This window comes from Salmo salar, chromosome ssa19 (assembly GCF_905237065.1).
Source record: "Salmo salar chromosome ssa19, Ssal_v3.1, whole genome shotgun sequence".
Taxonomy (NCBI): domain Eukaryota; kingdom Metazoa; phylum Chordata; class Actinopteri; order Salmoniformes; family Salmonidae; genus Salmo; species Salmo salar.
Genome location: NC_059460.1, coordinates 71,043,851 through 71,066,490, shown reverse-complemented (window position 1 = coordinate 71,066,490; position 22,640 = coordinate 71,043,851). Strand labels below are relative to the sequence as shown.

The 22,640-nt window shown below is 44.2% G+C and overlaps 2 protein-coding genes across 2 annotated transcripts in view; both read left to right on the top strand.

Annotated features, from left to right (window-relative positions):
* Positions 1-8,576, top strand: part of LOC106579543 (suppressor of tumorigenicity 14 protein homolog) — a 40,267-nt gene extending 31,691 nt beyond the window's left edge. Inside the window, exons 14-19 of the mRNA XM_014159551.2 lie at positions 4,168-4,281; positions 4,415-4,534; positions 5,036-5,219; positions 6,837-7,108; positions 7,367-7,503; positions 7,695-8,576. Coding sequence (XP_014015026.2) covers positions 4,168-4,281; positions 4,415-4,534; positions 5,036-5,219; positions 6,837-7,108; positions 7,367-7,503; positions 7,695-7,862 — 995 coding nt within the window. The 3' untranslated portion in view covers positions 7,863-8,576. The remainder of the gene's footprint in view (positions 1-4,167; positions 4,282-4,414; positions 4,535-5,035; positions 5,220-6,836; positions 7,109-7,366; positions 7,504-7,694) is intronic.
* A 7,169-nt stretch (positions 8,577-15,745) lies between these two features.
* flt1 (fms related receptor tyrosine kinase 1) overlaps positions 15,746-22,640 on the top strand; it is a 28,517-nt gene continuing 21,622 nt past the window's right edge. The window contains exons 1-2 of the mRNA XM_045702683.1: positions 15,746-16,017; positions 22,052-22,090. Of these exons, the coding sequence (XP_045558639.1) occupies positions 15,960-16,017; positions 22,052-22,090 (97 nt within the window). The 5' untranslated portion in view covers positions 15,746-15,959. The remainder of the gene's footprint in view (positions 16,018-22,051; positions 22,091-22,640) is intronic.

Genomic DNA, 22,640 nt, shown 5'->3' with positions numbered 1-22,640 from the left:
TGTCTCTCGTGCGGACCCAGAAGTGCGAAACCCCAGTCTGGCACTTCCAGTACCAGCACCATGCACCAGGCTTCCAGTGCGTCAGCCCAGTCTGACTCGTCCTGTTCCCGCTCCTCGCACTAGCCCTGAGGTGCGTGTTCCCAGTCTGGCACGTCCAGTACCAGCACCACGCACCAGGCTTCCAGTGCGTCAGCCCAGTCCGACTCGTCCTGTTCCCGCTCCCCGCACTAGCCCTGAGGTGCGTGTTCCCAGTCTGGCACGCCCAGTACCAGCACCACGCACCAGGCTTCCAGTGCGTCAGCCCAGTCCGACTCGTCCTGTTCCCGCTCCCCGCACTAGTCCTGAGGTGCGTGTTCCCAGGCTGATACCTACAGTACCAGCACCACGCATCAGGCATCTAGTGCGTCAGCCGCTCGCCAGTCAGGAGTCGCCAGAACTGCCCGCCAGTCAGGAGTCGCCAGATTGCCCACCAGTCAGGAGTCGCCAGAGCTGCCCGCCAGTCAGGAGTCGCCAGAGCTGCCCGCCAGTGAGGATTCGCCAGAGCTGCCCGCCAGTCAGGAGTCGCCAGAGCTGCCCGCCAGTCAGGAGTCGCCAGAGCTGCCCGCCAGTCAGGGGTCGCCAGAGGCGCCCGCCAGTCAGGAGTCCCCAGAGCCGCCCGCCAGTCTGCCCGGAACTGCCAGAGTGGCCCGTCTGCCCGGATCAGCCAGAGTGTGCCTGACAAGACTGTTTCGTTGTTCGTGAGTTCGTTTCGTTTTGTTTTGTTGTTTTTTGGTGTTCTTGTTATTTAAATAAATAAGATGAGCATCCACATTCCTGCTGCGTTTTGGTCCTCCATTCCAGACGACAACCGTGACACACAGAGTGTAACAGCTGTCGTGGAAGAGAGAATGGGACCAAGGCGCAGCAGGTTGCGTGCTCAACATATTTATTATAATAATGAGAACACCACGGAAAAACAATAAACAAACTAACGACAGGAACAGAGAAGCAGGCTCAACAAAAGCAGTGCTCTCAAACAACTACCCACAAGTGACAAACAAAACACACACCTATTTATAGGACTCCCAATCAGAGGCAACTAGAAACACCTGCCTCCAATTGAGAGTCCAGCACCCAACCTACACATAGAAAAACTACCCTAGAATATACACATAGAAATACAAACATAGACCAGTGACCAAAAACCCCGTAATACATAAATAAACTACCCTCTGCCACCTCCTGACCAAACTACAATAACAAAATATCCTCTATACTGGTCAGGACGTGACACAGAGATGCATACAAAGCTCTCTCTCGCCCTCCATTTTATCAAATCTGACCATAATTATATCCTCCTGATTCCTGCTTACAAGCAAAAAATAAAGCAGGAAGTACCAGTGACTCGCTCAATATGGAAGTAGTCAGATGACAAGGATATTATGCTACAGGACTGTTTTGCTAGCACAGACTGGAATATGTTCCGGGATTCATCCAATTGCATTGAGGAGTATATCACCTCAGTCACCGATGTCATCAATAAGTGCATCGACGACGTCTCCCCCACAGTGGCCATGCGTGCATATCTTAACCAGAAGCCATGGATTACAGGCAACATCATCACCGAGCTAAAGGCTAGAGCTGCTGCTTTCAAGGAGTGGGACGCTAATCCGGACGCTTATAAGAAATCCCAATATGCCTTCAGACAAACAATCAAACAGACAAACCGTCAATACAGGGCTAAGATTGAATCCTACTACACCGGCTCTGGCGCTCGTCGGATGTGGCATGGCTTGCAAAATATTACAGACTATAATGAGAAACCCAGCTGCGGGCTGCACAGGGAAGCAAGCCTACCAGACAACCTAAATGCCTTTTATGTGCGCTTTGAGGCAAGCAACACTGGAGCATGCATGAGAGCACCAGCTGTTCCGGACGACTGTGTGATCACGCTCTCCTTCACTGCAAGACCTTTAACCAGGTCAATATTCACAAGGCCGCAGGGCCAGACGGATTACCAGGATGTGTACTCAGAGCATGCATGAACCAACTGGAAAGTGTCTTCACTGACATTTTCAACCTTTCCCTGACCGAATCTGTAATACCTACATGTTTCAAGCAGATCACCATAGTCCCTGTGCCCAAGAAAGCGAAGGTAACCGGACTAAATGACTACCGCCCTGTAGCACTCACGCCAATTCGCACACCGCCCATACAGATCTACAGATGACACAATCTCAATCGCACTCCACACTGCCCTTTCCCACCTGGACAAAAGGAACACCTATGTGAGAATACTGTTCATTGACTACAGCTCAGCGTTCAACACCGTAGTGCCCACGAAGCTCATCACTAAGCTAAGGACACTGGGACTAAACACCTCCCTCTACAACTGGATCCTGGAATTCCTGACGTGCCGCCCCCAGGTGGTAAGAGTAGACAACAACACATCTGCCAGGCTGATCCTTAACATGGGGGCCCCTCAGGGTTGCATGCTTATTTCCCTGCTGTGCTCCCTGTTCACCCACGCCTGCGTGGCCAAGCACAACTCCATCGTCATTAAGATTGCTGACTACACAACGGTGTTGTTCTCTCGTTTTCTCTCTTTCTTTCTCTCTTTCTTTCTTTCGATCTTTCTCTCACTCGGAGGACCTGAGCCCTAGGACCATGCCCCAGGACTACCTGGCCTGATGACTCCTTGCTGTCCCCAGTCCACCTGGTCGTGCTGCTGCTCCAGTTTCAACTGGAATCCTGACCTGTTCACCGGACGTCCTACCTGTCCCAGACCTGCGGTTTTTAACTCTCTAGAGACAGCAGGAGCAGTGGAGATACTCTGAATGATCGGCTATGAAAAGCCAACTGACATTTACTCCTGAGGTGCTGACCTGTTGCACCCTCTACAACCACTGTGATTATTATTTTTATTTGACCCTGCTGGTCATCTATTAACATTTGAACATCTTGGCCATGTTCTGTTATAATCTCCACCCGGCACAGCCAGAAGAGGACTGGCCACCCCTCATATCCTGGTTCCTCTCTAGGTTTCTATCTAGGTTCTGGCCTTTCTAGGGAGGTTTTCCTAGCCACCGTGCTTCTACACCTGCATTGCTTGCTGTTTGATGTTTTAAGCTGGGTTTCTGTACAGCACTTTGTAACATCAACTGATGTAAGGGCTTTATAAATACATTTGATTTGATTTGATTTGGTAGACCTGATCACCGACAACGATGAGACAGCCTATAGGGAGGAGGTCAGAGACCTCTCCCTCAACGTGAGTAAGACAAAGGAGATGATTGTGGCTGACAGGAAAAGGAGGGCCAAACACGCCCCCATTCACATTGACAGGGCTGTAGTGGAGCGGTTCCTTGGTGTCCACATCACCAACAAACTATCATTGTACAAACACACCAAGACAGTCGTGAATAGGGCCTTTTCCCCCTCAGGAGACTGAAAAGATTTGGCATTGGTCCCCAGATCCTGAAAAAGTTCTACAGCTGCACCATCAAGAGCATCCTGACAGGTTGCATCACCGCCTGGTATAGCAACTGCTCGGTATCTGACCGTAAGGCGCTACAGAGGGTCCTGCTTATGGCCCAGTACATCACTGGGGCCAAGCTTCCTGCCATCCAGGACCTATATACCAGGCGGTGTCAGAGGAAGGCCCAAAAAATTAGCAGGGACTCCAGTCACCCAAGTCATAGACTATTCTCTCTACTACCGCATGGCAAGTGGTACCGAAGCACCAACTCTAGGTCAAAAAGGCTCCTTAACAGCTTCTACCCACAATCCATAACACTGCTGAACAATTAATCAAATGGCCACCCAGACTATTTACATTGAACCCCCCCCCCCCCCCCTTTGTTTTTACACTGCTGCTAGTCGCTGTTTATTATCTATGCATTATCTATGCATAGTCACTTTACCCCTACCTACAAATTACCTCGACTAACCTGTACCCCTGCACATTGATTAACGGGTACCCCCTGTATATAGCCTCGTTATTGTTATTTTATTGTGTTACTTTTTATTGAATTTTTTACTTTTGTTTATTTAGCAAATATTTTCTTATCTCTATTTCTTGAACTGCATTGTTGGTTAAGGGCTTGTAAGTAAGCATTTCACGGTAAGGTCTACACCTGTTGAATTCGGGGCATGTGACAAATAACATTTGATTTGTTGTCCCCCCAGCAGGTCAATGCTACCACATGTGCCACAACAAGGTGTGTGTCTCCAAGTCCTCAGTCTGTGATGGTGTCATAGACTGCAAGGACCGCAGTGATGAGATCAACTGCACTAAAGCATGTGAGTCCGTCCGTCTGTCAATTGGTCCGTCCGTCCTTCTATCCGTCTGCATCTTTCTTTGTTTATATTCATCCAATCCTCAATCCCTCTCTTCTCTGTTTTTCCCTCCCTCCCTCTCTTTCTGTGTGTCCAGTCCATAAGGGCTGCTCTCCATCCTCCTATAAGTGTGCCAATGGGAAGTGTGTGAATAAGATCAACCCAGAGTGTGACGGCGTCAAAGACTGTTCTGATGGATCAGACGAGACTCGCTGCGGTGAGACTCATTACCACTTATAACACACGTATGAACTTACATATACCAGTTATAACACATGTATGAAACTACATATACCAGTTATAACACACGTATGAACCTACATATACCAATTATAACACATGTATGAACCAACAAATACCAGTTATAACACATGTATGAACCTACATATACCAGTTATAATACACGTATGAACCTACATATACCAGTTATAACACACGTATGAACCTACATATACCAGTTATAAAACACGTATGACCCTACATATACCAGTTACAACACATGTATGAACCTACATATACCAGTTATAATACACGTATGAACCTACATATACAAGTTAAATACACGTATGAACCTACATACACCAGTTATAACACATGTATGAACCTACATACACCAGCTATAACACATGTACGAACCTACATATACTAGTTATAACATACGTATGAACCTACATACACCAGTTCTAACACATTTTTACACCAGTTACTTTCCCCCCAGGTTGTGGCACCCGGCCCAGGAAGCGTGCTAAGATAGTGGGCGGGTCTGATGCGGGAACGGGGGCATGGCCGTGGCAGGTCAGTCTACAGATGGAGCGTTATGGGCATGTGTGTGGAGCGACCCTGGTCACCAGCCGCTGGCTCATCTCTGCTGCACACTGCTTCCAGGACTCTGACACCATCAAGTGAGATGCTTTGTTATTGTAGTCAGCATTGTTGTGTTCATTCGTTTCTTCATGATGAATCAGTCCTCCTCATCATCATCATCATCATCATTGTCCTTATCATCATCATAATCATCATAGTCCTTTTCATTATCATCATCATCATCATAGTCAATTTCATTATCATCATCATAGTCCTCATCATCATCATCATTGTCCTCCTCCTCCTCCTCATCATCATCATTGTCCTCCTCCTCCTCCTCATCATCATCATAGTCCTTATCATCATTATCATCATAGTCCTCATCATCATCATAGTCCTTATCATCATCATCATAGTCCTTATCATCATTATCATCATCATCATAATAATAATCCTCATCATCATCATAGTCCTTATCATCCTCATCCTCATAATAATCTTCATCATCATCATAGTCCTCATCATCATCATCATCATAATAATCTTCATCTTCATCATAGTCCTTATCATCATCATCATCATAGTCCTCATCATCATCCTAGTCCTCATCATTATCATCATAGTCCTTTTCATTATCATCATCATCATCATCATAGTCCTTATCATCATCGTCATAGTCCTCATCACTATCATCATCCTTATCATCATCGTCATCATCATAGTCCTTACCATCATTATCATCATCATCATCATCATCATCATAATAGTCTTCATCATCATCAAAGTCCTTATCATCATTATCATCATCATCATCATAGTCCTCATCATCATCATCATCATCATAGTCCTTATCATCATTATCATCATCATCATCATAATCCTCATCATCATCATAGTCTTTATCATCATCATCATAGCCCTTATCATCATCATCATCATAGTCCTCATCATCATCATCATAATCATAATAATCTTCATCATCATCATAGTCCTTATCATCATCATCATCATCATAGTCCTCATCATCATAGTCCTCATCATTAACATCATAGTCCTTTTCATTATTATCATCATCATCATAGTCCTTATCATCATCATCATCATCATAGTCCTCATCATCATTATCATCATCATCATCATCATCATAGTCCTTTTCATCATCATCATCATCATCATAGTCCTTATCATCATTATCATCATCATCATAATAAACTTCATCATCATCATAGTCCTTATCATCATCATAGTCCTCATCATCATCATCATCATCATCATAGTCCTCATCATCATCAGCATAGTCATCATCATCATAGTCCTCATCATCATCCTCATCATCATAGTCCTTTTCATTATCATCATCATCATCATAGTCCTCATCATCATCATCATCATCATAGTCCTTATCATCATCATCATCATAGTCCTCATCATCATCATCATAGTCATCATCATCATCATAGTCCTCATCATCATCATCATAGTCCTCATCATCATCATCATCATCATAGTCCTTTTCATTATCATCGTCATCATCATCATTATCATAATCCTCATTATAATCATCATAGTCCTCATCATCATCATCATCGTCCTCATCATCATCATCATAGTCCTCATCAACATCATCATAGTCCTTTTCATCATCATCATTACTGTAATAATGATTACTGTGCCTGTGTACTTCCATGTGTGTCCCTGCATGGCTGTGTGTGTAGGTACTCTGATACGCGGTCGTGGCGTGCCTACATGGGCGTGCGCGTGATGAACACGGCCAGCAATGCTGCAGCCACCAGACAGATCCGTCGTATTATCCTCCACTCCCAGTACGACCAGTTCACCTCTGACTACGACATCGCCCTGCTGGAGCTCAGCACCCCTGTCTACTTCAATGACTTGGTACAGCCCGTCTGTGTCCCCGCCTCTTCCCACACCTTCACCACCGGGACCAGCTGCCACGTCACGGGCTGGGGGGTCCTGATGGAGGATGGTAAGTGCTGCCCAGGGATAATGGCTGATGTTGGATACCTGGCAGAAAACATACAATGTGTCCAACATGGCAACTGACACACTTTGGTCTCTTTGGAATCCTTGTATGATTTGGCAGCTAGTTACCATTCATACAACATTCTATAAAGAATGTTCTGTTGAGTTCCAGGTGCTTGCACATCATTTTTTTGTAAATACTAACTCTAACAGAACTAGCTATATAAAACAAAGTGTTACTGAGTTCCTGTGTTTGTTCCAGGTGAGCTGGCATCTCTGCTGCAGGAGGCCACAGTGAAGATCATCAACAGGAACAACTGTAACAAGTTATATGAAGACGCTGTCACTCCCAGGATGCTCTGTGCTGGCAACCTGCAGGGAGGAGTGGATGCCTGTCAGGTGAGGAGGGGTTTCTGAGTGTGTGGTGTGTTTGTGTTTGTTTTGTCATTGTGTGTGTTAATGTGCCTCAACATTGTCTTTGTTGAGTTTTATCTGTGTGTTTTCCTGTGTGTTTTCCTGTTTACGTGTCTGTCTGTGTTTAAACGTGTGTGTGTGTGTGTGTGTGTGTGTGTGTGTGTGTGTGTGTTTAGGGTGACTCAGGGGGTCCTCTGGTGTGTCTAGAGAGGGGTCGGCGGTGGTTTCTGGCGGGGATCGTGAGCTGGGGGGAGGGGTGCGCTCGGCAGAACCGCCCTGGAGTCTACACACAGGTCACCAAGTTCACAGACTGGATCCACCTGCAGACTAAAGGACAGGTCTGACAGACAGACAGACAGACAGACAGACAGACAGACAGACAGACAGACAGACAGACAGACAGACAGACAGACAGACAGACAGACAGACAGACAGACAGACAGACAGACAGACAGACAGACGTCTGGATGACATCAGCATGTGAACAGACTCAGTGGCGGGCACCATGTGACTGTAACGGGGGTAAAGAGACATCACCACGCAGTCCCTGCTGTATGATTTATACCAAGCCCCATGTCACTGACATCATTATCAACTGTTACCCCCCACTCCATCATACCCACCCTCTTCATTTATGGCCAAGCACCTCTCTTTGTCTCGTCGTGGTTTCCATTGTCCTCCTGACTGTTCCTCTCTCCCCACTTGTCCCTGATCGTCCCAGTGGTCTGTCTGTCCTGACGGTTCCCCTCTCCCCACTTGCCCCTGTCCCCACTCCTGATCATCCCAGTGGTGTATTTGTTCTCTGTGAAGTGTCCACTTGGAGATGGTGATGTGCCTGGTCTATCTCATGTCCACACTGCACACAGCAATTGAAGTGGAATGAGTTCTCTATGTCGTAGTACAATATGCTGTAGCGAGTGTGTTATTATGTCTATTTACATTGTGTGTGCACAACTGTATTTGTGAACATATGTACTGTATCATTGTATGAATATGTACAGTACCAGTCAACAGTTTGGAGACCAACTCATTCAAGGGTTTTGCTTTATTTTTACTATTTTCTACATTTTAGAATAATAGTGAAGACATCAAAACTAAAAAAAGTGTTAAACAAATCAAAATATATTTTAGATTTTAGATTCTTCAAAGTAGCCACCCTTTGCCTTGATGACACACTCTTGGCATTCTCTCAACCAGCTTCATGAGGAATGCTTTTCCAACAGTCTTGAAGGAGTTCCCACATATGCTGAGCACTTGTTGGCTGCTTTTCCTTCACTCTGCGGTCCAGCTCATCTCAAACTATCTCAATTGGGTTGAGGTTGGGTGATTGTGGAGGCCAGGTCATCTGATGCAGCACTCCTGCAATCTCCTTGGTCAAATAGTCCTTACACAGCCTGGAGGTGTGTTGGGTCATTGTCCTGTTGAAAAAGAAATGATAGTCCCACTAAGCGCAAACCAGATGGGATGGTATATCACTGCAGAATGCCTCCGCCATGCTTCACGGTGGAAACCACACCTGCGGAGATCATCCGTTCACCTACTCTGTGTCTCACAAAGGCACGGCGGTTGGAACCAAAAATCTCAAATTTGGACTCATCAGACCAAAGGACAGATTATCTAATGTCTATTGCTTGTGTTTCTTGACCCAAGCAAGTATTTTCTTCTTATTGGTGTCCTTTAGTACTGGTTTCTTTGCAGCAATTCAACCATGAAGGCCTGATTCACGCAGTCTCCTCTGAACAGTTGATGTTGAGATGTGTCTGTTACTTGAACTCTGTGAAGCATTTTTTTGGACTGCATTTTGAGGTGCAGTTAACTCTAATGAACTTATCCTCTGCAGCAGAGGTAACTCTAGGTCTTATTTTCCTGTGGCGGACCTCATGAGAGCCAGTTTCATCATAGCGCTTGATGGTTTTTGCGACTGCACTTGAAGAAAATGTCAAAGTTCCTGAAATGTTCTGTATTGACTGACCTTCATGTCTTAAAGTAATGATGGACTGTCATTTTTCTTTGCTTATCAGAGCTGTTCTTGACATAATATGGACTTGGTCTTCTACCAGATCTTCTGTTTACCACCCCTAGCTTGTCATAACACAACTGATTGGTTCAAACGCATTAAGAACGAAAGAAATTCCACAAATGAACTTTTAACAAGGAACACCTGGTAATTGGAATGCATTCCAGGTGACTACCTCATGAAGCTGGTTGAGAGAATGCCAAGAGTGTTTAAAGCTGTCATCAAGGCAAAGGGTGGCTACTTTGAAGAATCTCAAATATAAAATATATTTTGATTTGTTTAACACTTTTTGGTTACTACATGATTCCGTATGTTATTTCGTAGTTTTGACGTCTTCACTATTATTCTATAATGTAGAAAATAGTAAAAATAAAGGAAAACAATTGAATGAGATGGTGTTTCCAAACTTTTGACTGGTGCTGTATATTATGAGCCTGTTTGATTTATAGGCAATATTCTATTTAGATTATATTTGTTTTGTGGTAAACGTTCCCTGTGTAGGGGATAATATTGTCTGTTTCAAATGTACACTGTTATCTTATACTAGTATGATATCCTTCATTGAGACTAGTGACTAAGGCTTCTTTTACTAATAGCCTCGGAACCTGAGAGTGAGGGTTGCTGCCCCCTCTTTCCAAGATACCAGCGCCTCACAGTGGCCATTGTGTGATAATTCACCTCAATCATCCAATTCCATTTCAATTTTTTTTATTTCCTAACACTTTTTATTAAGATGTAAATGAAAAAAACAATCCTGTTTATTAATTTGTATTTAGATTATTGAAGGAGTTAAATCCATATTAAACAGTGGTATGTTGTGGTATGTTCAATGTGTGTGTTGTCTATTTGTGTCTGTACACTGTAAACAGAAAAAAGGGTTTCAAAAGGATTCTTCGGCTGTCCCCATAGGCGAACACTTTTTGGTTCCAGGTAGAACCCTTTTTGGTTCCAGGTATAACTCTTTTGGGTTCCATGTAGAACCCTCTGTGGAAAGGGCTTTACATGAAACCCAAAAGGGTACTACCTGGAACCAAAAGGAGTTGTTTAAAGGGTTCTCCTATGGGGACAGCCAAATAGCCATTTTAGGCTCTAGATAGCACCTTATTCTCTAAGAGTGTACCTTTTGTTTTGTTGCCTTTTGTTATGTTGTCTGTCTGCTCATTTGATCTTTGTATGGTGTACCGACAAAATGATTTTACTGTAGTAGGTTGTGAAGCTAAACCGTCATGCCATTGTATGAGTCTCTCTCTAGATGGCACTATTGTCTATATGTTGTCTATTGTTTATACATGTACACCTGCTGATTGGACTGCACATTTCACCAAGACTCACTAAACATGATAGATAACCTATTTATACTGAACAAAAATATAAACGCAACATGTAAAGTGTTGGTCCCATGTTTCATGAGCTGAAATAAAAGATCACAGAAATGTTCCATACGCACAAAAAGTTTATTTCTCTCAAATTTTCTGCACAAATTTGTTCACATCGCTGTTAGTAAGCATTTCTCTTTTACCAAGATAATCCATCCACCTGACAGATGTGGCATATTAAGAAGCTGATTAAACAGCATGATCATTGCAAAGGTCCACCTTGTGCTGGGGACAATAAAAGGCCACTCTAAAATGTGCAGTTTTGTCACATAACACAATGCCACATATGCCCCAAGTGTTTAGGGAGCGTGCAATTGGCATGCTGACTGCAGGAATGTCCACCACAGCTTTTGCCTGAGAATGTAAAGTTAATTTCTCTACCATAAGCCGCCTCCAACGTTGTTTTAGAGAGTTTGGCAATACGTCCACGTGTAACCACGCCAGCCCAGGACCACATCCAGCTTCTTCACCTGTGGGATTGTCTGAGACCAGCCACCTGGACAGCTGATGAAACTGTGGGTTTGCACAACCAAATCATTTTTCACACAAACTGTCAAAAACCGTCTCAGGGAAGCTCATCTGTGTGCTCATTGTCCTCACCAGGGTCTTGACCTGACTACAGTTCATCATAACTGACTTCAGTGGACAAATACTCGCCTTCAATGGCCACTGACACCCTGGAGAAGAGTGCTTTTCACGGATGAAACCCAGTTTCAACTGTACTGGCCAGATGGTAGGCAGTGTGTATGGCGTCGTGTGGGCGAGCGGTTTGCTGATGTCAACGTTGTGAACAGAGTGCCCCATGGTGGCAGTGGGGTTATAGTATGGGCAGGCATAAGCTATTGCATAAGCTATTGCACATTGCATTTTATCGATGGCAATTTGAATGCACAGAGATACCGTGACGAGATCCTGATGCCCATTGTCATGGCATTCATCCGCCGCCATCACCTCATGATTCAGCATGATAAAGAACAGCCCCATGTCGCAAGGATCTGTACACAATTCCTGGCAGCTGAAAATGTCCCAGTTCTTCCATGGCCTACAAACTCACTAGACATATCACCCATTGAGCATGTTTGGGATGCTCTGGATCGATGTGTATGACAGCATGTTTCATTTCCTGCCAGTATTTCCCAGCAGCATACCATCCTGCATCCCACTGCTGGCTTGCCTCTGAAGCTAAGCAGGATTGGTCCCTGGATGGGAGACCAGATGCTGCTGGAAGGGGTGTTGGAGGGCCAGTAGGAGGCACTCTTTCCTCTGGTCTAAAAACATATCCCAATTCACTGAGGCAGTGGTTGGGAACATTAGCCTTTGTAGGGTGCTGTCTTTTGGATGGGACGTTAAACGGGTGTCCTGACTCTCTGTGGTCACTGAAGATCCCATGGCACTTATCATAAGAGTAGGGGTGTTAAACCCGGTGTCCTGACTCTCTGTGGTCACTGAAGATCCCATGGCACTTATCGTAAGAGTAGGGGTGTTAATCCCGGTGTTCTGGCTACATTCCCAATCTGGCCTTCATACCATCATGTCCACCTAATCATCCCCTGCTTCCAATTGGCTCATTCATCCCCCTCCTCTCCCCTGTAACTATTCCCCAGGTCATTGCTGTTAACTTACCTGGTCAAATAAGGGTTAAATTAAAGAAAGAAATATCCAGCAACTTTGCACAGCAGTTGAAGAGGAGTGAGACCACATTCCACAGGCCACAATCAACAGCCTGATCAACTCTATGTTGCGAAAAATAAGGCAAGTGATGGTGACACCAGATACTGACGGGTTTTTCTCATCCACGCCCCTTCCTTTTTTTAAGATATCTGTGACCATCGGAAGCATATTCCCAGTCATGTGAAATCCATAGGTTATCGCCTAATGAATGTATTTCAATTGACGGATTTCCTTATATGAACTGTAACTCAGTAAGATCTTTGACATTTTTGCATGTTGCCTTTATATTTCTGTTCAGTATAGTTGAAACAACTATAACAAAAAATGTACACCGTGACTCGTGCACACTTTTACTATGAGCACTCAAATCAAATCAAATTGTATTTGTCACATACAACAGGTGTAAACCTTACAGTGAAGTGCTTACTTACAAGCCCTTAACAACAATGCAGTTTTAAGAAAAATACAAAAAAAAAAGTAAGAGATAAGAATAACAAATGATTAAAGAGCAACAGTAAATAACAATAGCGGGGCTATATACAGGGGGTACCAGTACAGAGTCAATGTGCAGGGGCACCGGTGTCGAGGTCAATGAGGTTATACGTACAAGTATCTAGTGTTGTTAAAGTGACTATGCATAGACAATAACAGAGAGTAGCAGCAGTGGGGGGGCAAAAAAGTATTTAACCATTTTTAGGGCCTTCCTCTGACACCGTCTGGTATAGAGGCCCTGGATGGCAGGAAGCTAGGCCCCGGTGATGTACTGGGCAGTACACACTACCCTCTTTAGTGCCTTGCGGTCGGAGGCCGAGCAGTGGCCATACCAGGCGGTGATGCAACCCGTCAGGATGCTCTCAATGGTGCAGCTGTAAAACCTTTTGAGGATCTGAGGACCCATGCCAAATCTTTTCAGTCTCCTGAGGGGGAATAGGTTTTGTCGTGCCCTCTTCACGACTGTCTTGGTGTGCTTGGACCATGTTAGTTTGTTGGTGATGTGGCTGCCAAGGAAGCTCTCAACCTGCTCCACTACAGCCCTGTTGATGAGAATGGGGGCGTGCTCGGTCCTCCTTTTCCTGTAGTCCACAATCATCTCCTTTGTCTTGATCACGTTGAGGGAGAGGTTGTTGTCTTTGCACCACACGGCCAGGTCTCTGACCTTCTCCCTATTGGCTCTCTCTTCGTTGTCGGTGATCAGGGCACTGTTGTGTCATCAGCAAACTTAATGATGGTGTTGGAGTTGTGCCTGGCCGTGCAGTCATGAGTGAACAGTGAGTACAGGAGGGGACTGAGCATCCACTCCTGAGGGGCCCCGTGTTGAGGATCAGCGTGGCAGATGTGTTGTTACCTACCCTTACCACCTGGGGGCGGACCGTCAGGAAGTCCAGGATCCAGTTGCAGAGGGAGGTGATTAGCCCCAGGGTCCTTAGCTTAGTGATGAGCTTTGAGGGCACTATGGTGTTGAACGCTGAGCTGTAGTCAATGAATAGCATTCTCAAATAGGTGTTCCTTTTGTACAGGTGTGAAAGGGCAGTGTGGAGTGCAATAGATATTGCATCATCTGTGGATCTATTGGTGCGGTATGCAAATTGGAGTGGGTCTAGTCTTTCTGGGGTAATGGTGTTGATGTGAGCAATGGCCAGCCTTTCAAGCACTTCATGGCTACAGATGTGAGTGCTACGGGTCGGTAGTCATTTAGGCAGGTTACTTTAGTGTTCTTGGGCACCAGGACTATGGTGGTCTGCTTGAAACATGTTGGTATTACAGACTCAGACAAAGATAGGTTGAAAATATCAGTGAAGACACTTGCCAGTTGGTTAGCGCGTGCTTGGAGTACACATCCTGGTAATCCTGTTTAAAGGTCTTACATCGGCAGCGGAGAGCTTGATCACACAGTCGTCCGGAACAGCTGATGCTTTCATGCATGTTTCAGTGTTACCTGCCTCGACGAGAGCATAGAAGTAATTTAGCTCGTCTGGCTCGTGGCACTGGGCAGCTCTCGGCTGTGCTTCCCTTTGTAGTCTGTAACAGCTTGCAGGCCATGCCACATCCGACGATCGTCGGAGCCGGTGAAGTACGTTTCGATCTTAGTCCTGTATTGACGCTTTGCCTGTTTGATGGTTTGTCGGAGGGCATAGTGGAATTTCTTATAAACTTCTGGGTTAGAGTCCCGCTCCTTGAAAGCTGCAGCTCTACCATTTAGCTCAGTGCGAATGCTGCCTGTAATCCATGGCTTCTGGTTGGATATGTACATACAGTCACTGTGGGGACGACGTCCTCAATGCACTTATTGATAAAGCCAGTGACTGATGTGGTGTACTCCTCAATGCCATCGGAAGAATCCCGGAACATGTTCCAGTCTGTGCTCGCAAAACTGTCCTGTAGTTTAGCATCTGCTCAATCTGACCACTTTTTATAGACCAAGTGGTCCATTTGTGGCTAGATGGTATACAGCTATGGACGGAAGTGACTTTTCATAGCAGGTTAGGATAGCATTTTAGCCAGCCCTAACCACCCTAACCTTTTTCCTAACCTTAAAACCTAATTATCCTGACCAGCTAGGTTAATTATCCTAACCTGCTGCGTATGATATGATATGAAAGATCACTTCAGTCCGTAGCTGTGTACCATCTAGTCAAAGCTCTTGCCACCCCTACTGTCATGCTGTTGCCATGAATAAGTGAATGAATGATGTGCATCCCTGACAGCAGGTCAGGTGATGCCATGGGCATACACCCACCACTGTCATAGGGGACCTGGGTGGAGGAGATACAGTAGATAGACATTGGGGGTGTTTTATAGGATATTGTTGGTCCAATCAAAAGCTGGTAATTGTCTCAAGAAAGACACTTTTCCCGCAGCCACCCAGGTCACTGCGATTTAGGCAGCAGTGGCGCGTAATTGCTTGGGCATGCTTATATTTACTCACTGTTTCATATGGTTATATGATGTTTGTGGGTCAGACAGGGTATCAGTATCAGTACGTCATCTTCATTGTTTCAATTAGTCTAGAGTGACTGTGTAAGAATGGATACTGTACGGGTGGGACTCAGCTTTTACGCGCCATGGGTGTGGCGATGGGACGTCACGGGAAGGCCCGTTATCCGCTTGCTATGGGAACTGTATAAAACCGGTGCCCACGCTTACAATGGGAAAAAAAGTTTACTGGTTGATGCTCGGTGTTCTGTAGCGTCTCCCACGGCTCTCCTTTCCTCTATTTGGAAAACCTCTCCTACTCAGAATCAATGCGAATCAGCAGCGATAAGCGCGCTGATGCTGTGCGGTCTATAGCTTTCTGTTCTCTGGAGAATAAGGACTAAACTCTCTGTTACACGTTTCTTCTTGCATAGCTCATCAGTGCAACGGGGAAGACAGACAACATGATTTGCTTTATCTTCGTGGTTCTATGTGGATTGTCTGGCAGTGCGCTCGCAAAAGGTAAGTAGAGAGTTCACTGATTGATGAAACTATCAACTGCACGGATATGCAACAGCCCGCTCCCCATGGGGCGCACCCTCACCATCCCTATTCAGTCGCCTACGGACAAATCACACAAATTATTCCATATTCAAGTGTACTTATATTTAATGTGTTCATGTTTTAAATAAATATCAATAGTTGATAATAATATCCAATTAAATATAAATATTTCTTCATCAACTTATTATGGACACATTGAGGCATGATGCGTAATTATTGTCTAAATGCTTGACGCAGGATGTGCGCATAGGTTGCCAACTTGCCATCTTCTAGTAGTAGTCCTATTGTGCAAGACCATGGAAGATGGATTGCCACATAATCAGGAGGAACGTGCGTACTGTCACAGTAAAGAGATAGTATTGACGCTAGGGGAACATTCTTCAAACACTTGGCACTCGGCAGACAGTTTAGCCAGCATCCCGAGCTTTGAACATAACAGGCCAAGGCTTCTTGGCGCTATTCCGTCGACTGTCTCATTAATCGGCTCATCGAGATATCAGTGTGGTCATATGGTGGTTAAAGAAGTGCGCTTCTTTTACAGCTAACTGTTGTTAGTAGATAAGTCTTGTCTTGTGGGATAGTTGTTTGGATAACGGAGACCTCTGTGGCCCTGCTCTGTGCGCTCTTTGACCCGGGTTGAATCGGCACACACAGGGCTACTTCCTGACGCTGATGAGTTTGTGAAATGGAAGTTGTAATATAAGTGAGTGTGGGGTCATGACCAGCGCAAGGAAACTTTCTAGAGCGCGGGAACTGGCGCAAATCAGCGCTTATGGCTAAAACAGACGCACGGAGAGGAAACTGAGGTGAACTGGCTCGAACTGGCTCCTGTGTGCGTAACGTATGGACGCAGCGCATATGGTTATTGGTCAACAACTTTATACTGTAAGGAACAAAAATATAAACGCAACATGCAACAATTTAATTAATTGCAAAAATGTCAAAGATTTTACTGAGTTACAGTTCATATGAGGAAATCAGTCAATAGAAATACATTCATTAGGCCCTAATTTATGGATTTCACATGACTGGGAATACAGATCTGCATCTGTTGGTCACATATACCTTAAAAAATGGGCCTCACAATGGGCCTTAGGATCTCGTTACGGTATTTTTGTGCATTGAACTTGCCACCGATCAAATGCTATTGTGTTTGTTGTCCGTAGCTTATGCCTGCCCATACCATAACCCCAGTGCCACCATGGGGCTCTCTGTTCACAACATTGACATCAGCAAACCGCTCGCCCACATGACACCATACATGTGGTCAGTGTTTGTGAGGCCAGTTGGATGTCCAAATTCTTCCAAACTATGTTGAAGGCGGCATATGGTAGATAAATGAACATTCAATTGTTTGACAACCGCTCTGGTGGACATTCCTGCAGTCAACATGCCAATTGTAGCTTCCTTAAAACTTGAGACATCTGTGGCATTGTGTTGTGTGACAAAACTATACATTTTAAAGTGGCATTTTATTGCCCCCAGCACAAGGTGCACCTGTGTAATGATCATGCTATTTAATCAGATTCTTGGTATGCCAAATCTTTCAGGTGGATGGATTATCTTGGCAAAGGAGAAATGCTCGCTAACATGAATGTAAACACATTTGTGCAAAATATTTGAGAGAAATAAGCTTTTTGTGCATATAGAACATTTCAGGGATATTTTATTTCAGCTCATGAAACATACATTTACATTTAAGTCATTTAGCAGACGCTCTTATCCAGAGCGACTTACAAAATGGTGCATTCACCTTATGATATCCAGTGGAACAACCACTTTACAATAGTGCATCTAAATCTTTTAAGGGGGGGGTTAGAAGGATTACTTTATCCTATCCTAGGTATTCCTTAAAGAGGTGGGGTTTCAGGTGTCTCCGGAAGGTGGTGATTGACTCCGCTGTCCTGGCGTCGTGAGGGAGCTTGTTCCACCATTGGGGTGCCAGAGCAGCGAACAGTTTTGACTGGGCTGAGCGGGAACTGTGCTTCCTCAGAGGTAGGGGGGCCAGCAGGCCAGTGGTGGATGAACGCAGTGCCCTTGTTTGGGTGTAGGGCCTGATCAGAGCCTGAAGGTATGGAGGTGCCGTTCCCTTCACAGCTCCGTAGGCAATCACCATGGTCTTGTAGCGGATGCGAGCTTCAACTGGAAGCCAGTGGAGAGAGCGGAGGAGCGGGGTGACGTGAGAGAACTTGGGAAGGTTGAACACCAGATGGGCTGCGGCGTTCTGGATGAGTTGTAGGGGTTTAATGGCACAGGCAGGGAGCTCAGCCAAACATGGGACCAACACTTTACATGTTGCGTTTATATGTTTGTTCAGTGTATGTGGACCAAGTTTTCTTGTCTTGCATAACCTGATATATTGTTACTATTGTCCTCTTCCTGTATATATTTATTAGCATAATCAAGGAACAAAATAAGGTCCACAATAATTAAATCACATTTGTTTTATCTAATTTAAATACACATTTTAATGCACAATATTTGAATGGGAATGGTGCAGGGTACCCATGTAGCATATAATGTTCTGAGAACTATATGTTTCTTAGGTGGGAATTTCACATAGAGAATGATTGAGGCCTCTGGTGGCCAAAAGGCCGTTTTCGCTTGGGCTTCCACCAAGCATCCACCATTTAAAAGTAGTCAACTAGGTGGGGATTCCTAAGGGTTGTAGCCTCAATGGCACTGCCCATGCTGTCACATATGCTATAATGTCACAGATATAAAGATGAGTCCTCTATCTATCTCTATGGAATTCCAGTACTTCAGCGTAGCGTTTCCTACAGGTTTCTTCATGGTTCTATTTAAAGTAATGATCTCAAATTGTTCCAAGAATGTTAAGAAACAACGTTCTTCTGTGGGAATTTCAGTATTCAGCATAATGTTTTCTACGGGTTTCCTCATGGTTCTCTTTAAAGTCATGTTCTCAGAACATTAAGAAAACTTTGTATTAAAACCACAAGAAAAAATGTGTAATATTCAAAGAATGTTCTAAGAATGTTATTTAAGAACATACATTCTGTTCTCAGCGGAGAAAATACTCTCTCTATCCTTTATCTTGTTAAGTGTGTTCAGGTGTGTTGGTTTGAATCTCACTGACTCCATGCCACAATAAAAAGTAAATGTGTTTGCATAATTAATGCCTAAGCAAATTAGTTACCATGTGTCCTATCTGTGCTTGGAGTTCCAAACAGTTTGCTAAGCTAGCCATGTTATTAAAAGTCTTATTGCAACATGCTCTCAGAACTTTATTTAATTACATTCAAATAACCTATAATATCATTTCTCAGAGCGTTGATAAAACTTCCCAGGAAAACTTTTAGGGAATCATAGAACTTTCAGTTTTTACGGTCAGGAAACAACATTTATGGCTTCGTTCCCAGAACCAATGGGAAACCAATGACTTACGCTCCCACAACTTCCAAGGAACCAAATGTGCTAGTTGGGATTTACCATACTGTTTCTATTTATACATTTTGTGTGCCAGACTTTTTTTTCTTCTGTATTTAACTAGGCAAGTCATTTTTATTTACAATGACAGCCTATAGGCGAACAGTGGGTTAACCAACTTGTTCAGGGGCAGAATGACAGATTTTTACCTTGTCAGCTCAGGGATTTGATCCAGCAACCTTTTGGTTACTGGCCCAACACTCTAACCACTAGGTTACCTGCCACCCCAGATAAGGATCTGAAAAGAATGAATTGTACCATGTGAACACAAGATATCAAAGGTCAAGCCTTATTATTTCCCTCTAATGATATGCAAATGTCACCACACTTTGTAAAATATCTTTTGTGGTTTACATAATTGGAATAACATGTACAACACATGAGAAAAACATGTCAATTTTTTTTATTGTAATCTACATTCAGCTCATGAACTTATTCCTGTCGTGCAGGCACATTCTCGGGTTTCAACCGGTCATGTCCTTGAAGTGCATGAGATCCTACACTAGGGTTTGTTGGATGAAAGCTCCAGCTGTATTGAGTGAAATGGGAAGGGACTTTCTGTCCAATTCACAACCTGTTGAAATGCCCCTTGGGCCTGTGCTGAGAGAGACTTGACTTCCTCCTTTAAACTATTTACCCCAACATATAGACTCTGCTTCAGGACTCTAGGTGTGTGTGTGTGTGTGTGTGTGTGTGTGTGTGTGTGTGTGTGTGTGCGTGCGTGCGTGCGTGCGTGTGTGTATGACTCAAAGTGGAGCAAGAGGAAACATTACCAGAGTGAGTAAAATTAGAGCATCCACTGGTAACCAAGACAATGAATAGTAGTAATGGGGTTGCATTCAAATTGTCCAGCTGAGGTGGAACTCAACTCATGCATCATCATAAGGTCAACCTCATTTGAGGGTTGCTAGTGACTGAGGGGTCAGATAATGGTCGTAGAGCAATGATGTGTTTGATCAGGAGGATAGTAGAGAGGATAGTAGAGAGGATAGCAGAGAGGATAGCATATTGGCACACTTTTGGTAAATTGGAAGTGCTTGACATGCTGGTTATGACGTGGAGGACCCAAAGAAAGGCTTTACTCAAAGCAGGAGAGTGAAATGACTGTTAGAAGCCCTGAGGACCTGGGAAGTCACACCCAGTCTGCTGTACTATGAAGAGTTATAAACCACATATCAGTCATCAATACCCTGCTGTTGGCTCAAGCCACAACTCATTGGTCATTTGTAACACATAAATCATCTCCTTTAAATAATGGCTGCAACAGTAAAAACACACTTGATTTCCTGGAAATAGGTTTTTAGATCACTCAATACATTGCTACGCATAATTTCATTTTTTCCTGTTATAGCTATATCAATTTAATCAAGTGCACAGTATAGTGAATTAGGTTTGTGTATGTTCCAATAGGACCCAACAGTGTGAATTAGGTTTGTGTATGTTCCAATAGGACCCAACAGTGTGAATTAGGTTTGTGTATGTTCCAATAGGACCCAACAGTGTGAATTAGGTTTGTGTATGTTCCAATAGGACCCAACAGTGTGAATTAGGTTTGTGTATGTTCCAATAGGATCCAACAGTGTGAATTAGGTTTGTGTATGTTCCAATAGGACCCAACAGTGTGAATTAGGTTTGTGTATGTTCCAATAGGATCCAACAGTGTGAATTAGGTTTGTGTATGTTCCAATAGGATCCAACAGTGTGAATTAGGTTTGTGTATGTTCCAATAGGACCCAACAGTGTGAATTAGGTTTGTGTATGTTCCAATAGGACCCAACAGTGTGAATTAGGTTTGTGTATGTTCCAATAGGACCCAACAGTGTGAATTAGGGTTGTGTATGTTCCAATAGGACCCAACAGTGTGAATTAGGTTTGTGTATGTTCCAATAGGACCCAACAGTGTGAATTAGGTTTGTGTATGTTCCAATAGGACCCAACAGTGTGAATTAGGTTTGTGTATGTTCCAATAGGACCCAACAGTGTGAATTAGGTTTGTGTATGTTCCAATAGGATCCAACAGTGTGAATTAGGTTTGTGTATGTTCCAATAGGACCCAACAGTGTGAATTAGGTTCCATTTATAAGTTGGCTGGTTTAAGGACGTGTCTGTGTGAATGTTTCCCTTTGGACTGAGAGGAAGGAAGGGTGGATGGACAGCGCCATTTATCTCTCATTAATAAACCTCACTTACCATGGAGTAGAGCGTTGCTTTTATTTAATAAACAAAAGTGACACTGCTTACGCATTTCCACTTTGGTCCTCAAGTGGTTTAGTGGCATGGGAACGAGGAGGTGACGAGGGTCAGTGGTGTTTCTGCCTGGGAGTGTCTATGATGACGCTGTCAGTTGATCTGTCAACACCACTAGTGTTGTGGTCAGTTGTTGTATTGTTCTCTGGTATTTATTGGTCCATGTTGTTGTGGCCAGCATAGCTCTGGACCAGACTGTTAAGACATCTCTGTTCTCTCTCTGTTCTCATCTCTGTTCTCTCTCTGTTCTCTCTCCCAGGTAAAGCCAATAAGACATCAACTCTGTTCTCTCTCCCAGGTAAAGCCAATAAGACATCATCTCTGTTCTCTCTCCCAGGTAAAGCCAATAAGACATCATCTCTGTTCTCTCTCCCAGGTAAAGCCAATAAGACATCATCTCTGTTCTCTCTCCCAGGTAAAGCCAATAAGACATCATCTCTGTTCTCTCTACCAGGTAAAGCCAATAAGACATCATCTCTGTTCTCTCTCCCAGGTAAAGCCAATAAGACATCTCTGTTCTCTCTCCCAGGTAAAGCCAATAAGACATCTCTGTTCTCTCTCCCAGGTAAAGCCAATAAGACATCTCTGTTCTCTCTCCCTGGTAAAGCCAATAAGACATCATCTCTGTTCTCTCTCCCAGGTAAAGCCAATAAGACATCATCTCTGTTCTCTCTCCCAGGTAAAGCCAATAAGACATCTCTGTTCTCTCTCCCAGGTAAAGCCAATAAGACATCTCTGTTCTCTCTCCCAGGTAAAGCCAATAAGACATCATCTCTGTTCTCTCTACCAGGTAAAGCCAATAAGACATCATCTCTGTTCTCTCTCCCAGGTAAAGCCAATAAGATATCTCTGTTCTCTCTCCCAGGTAAAGCCAATAAGACATCTCT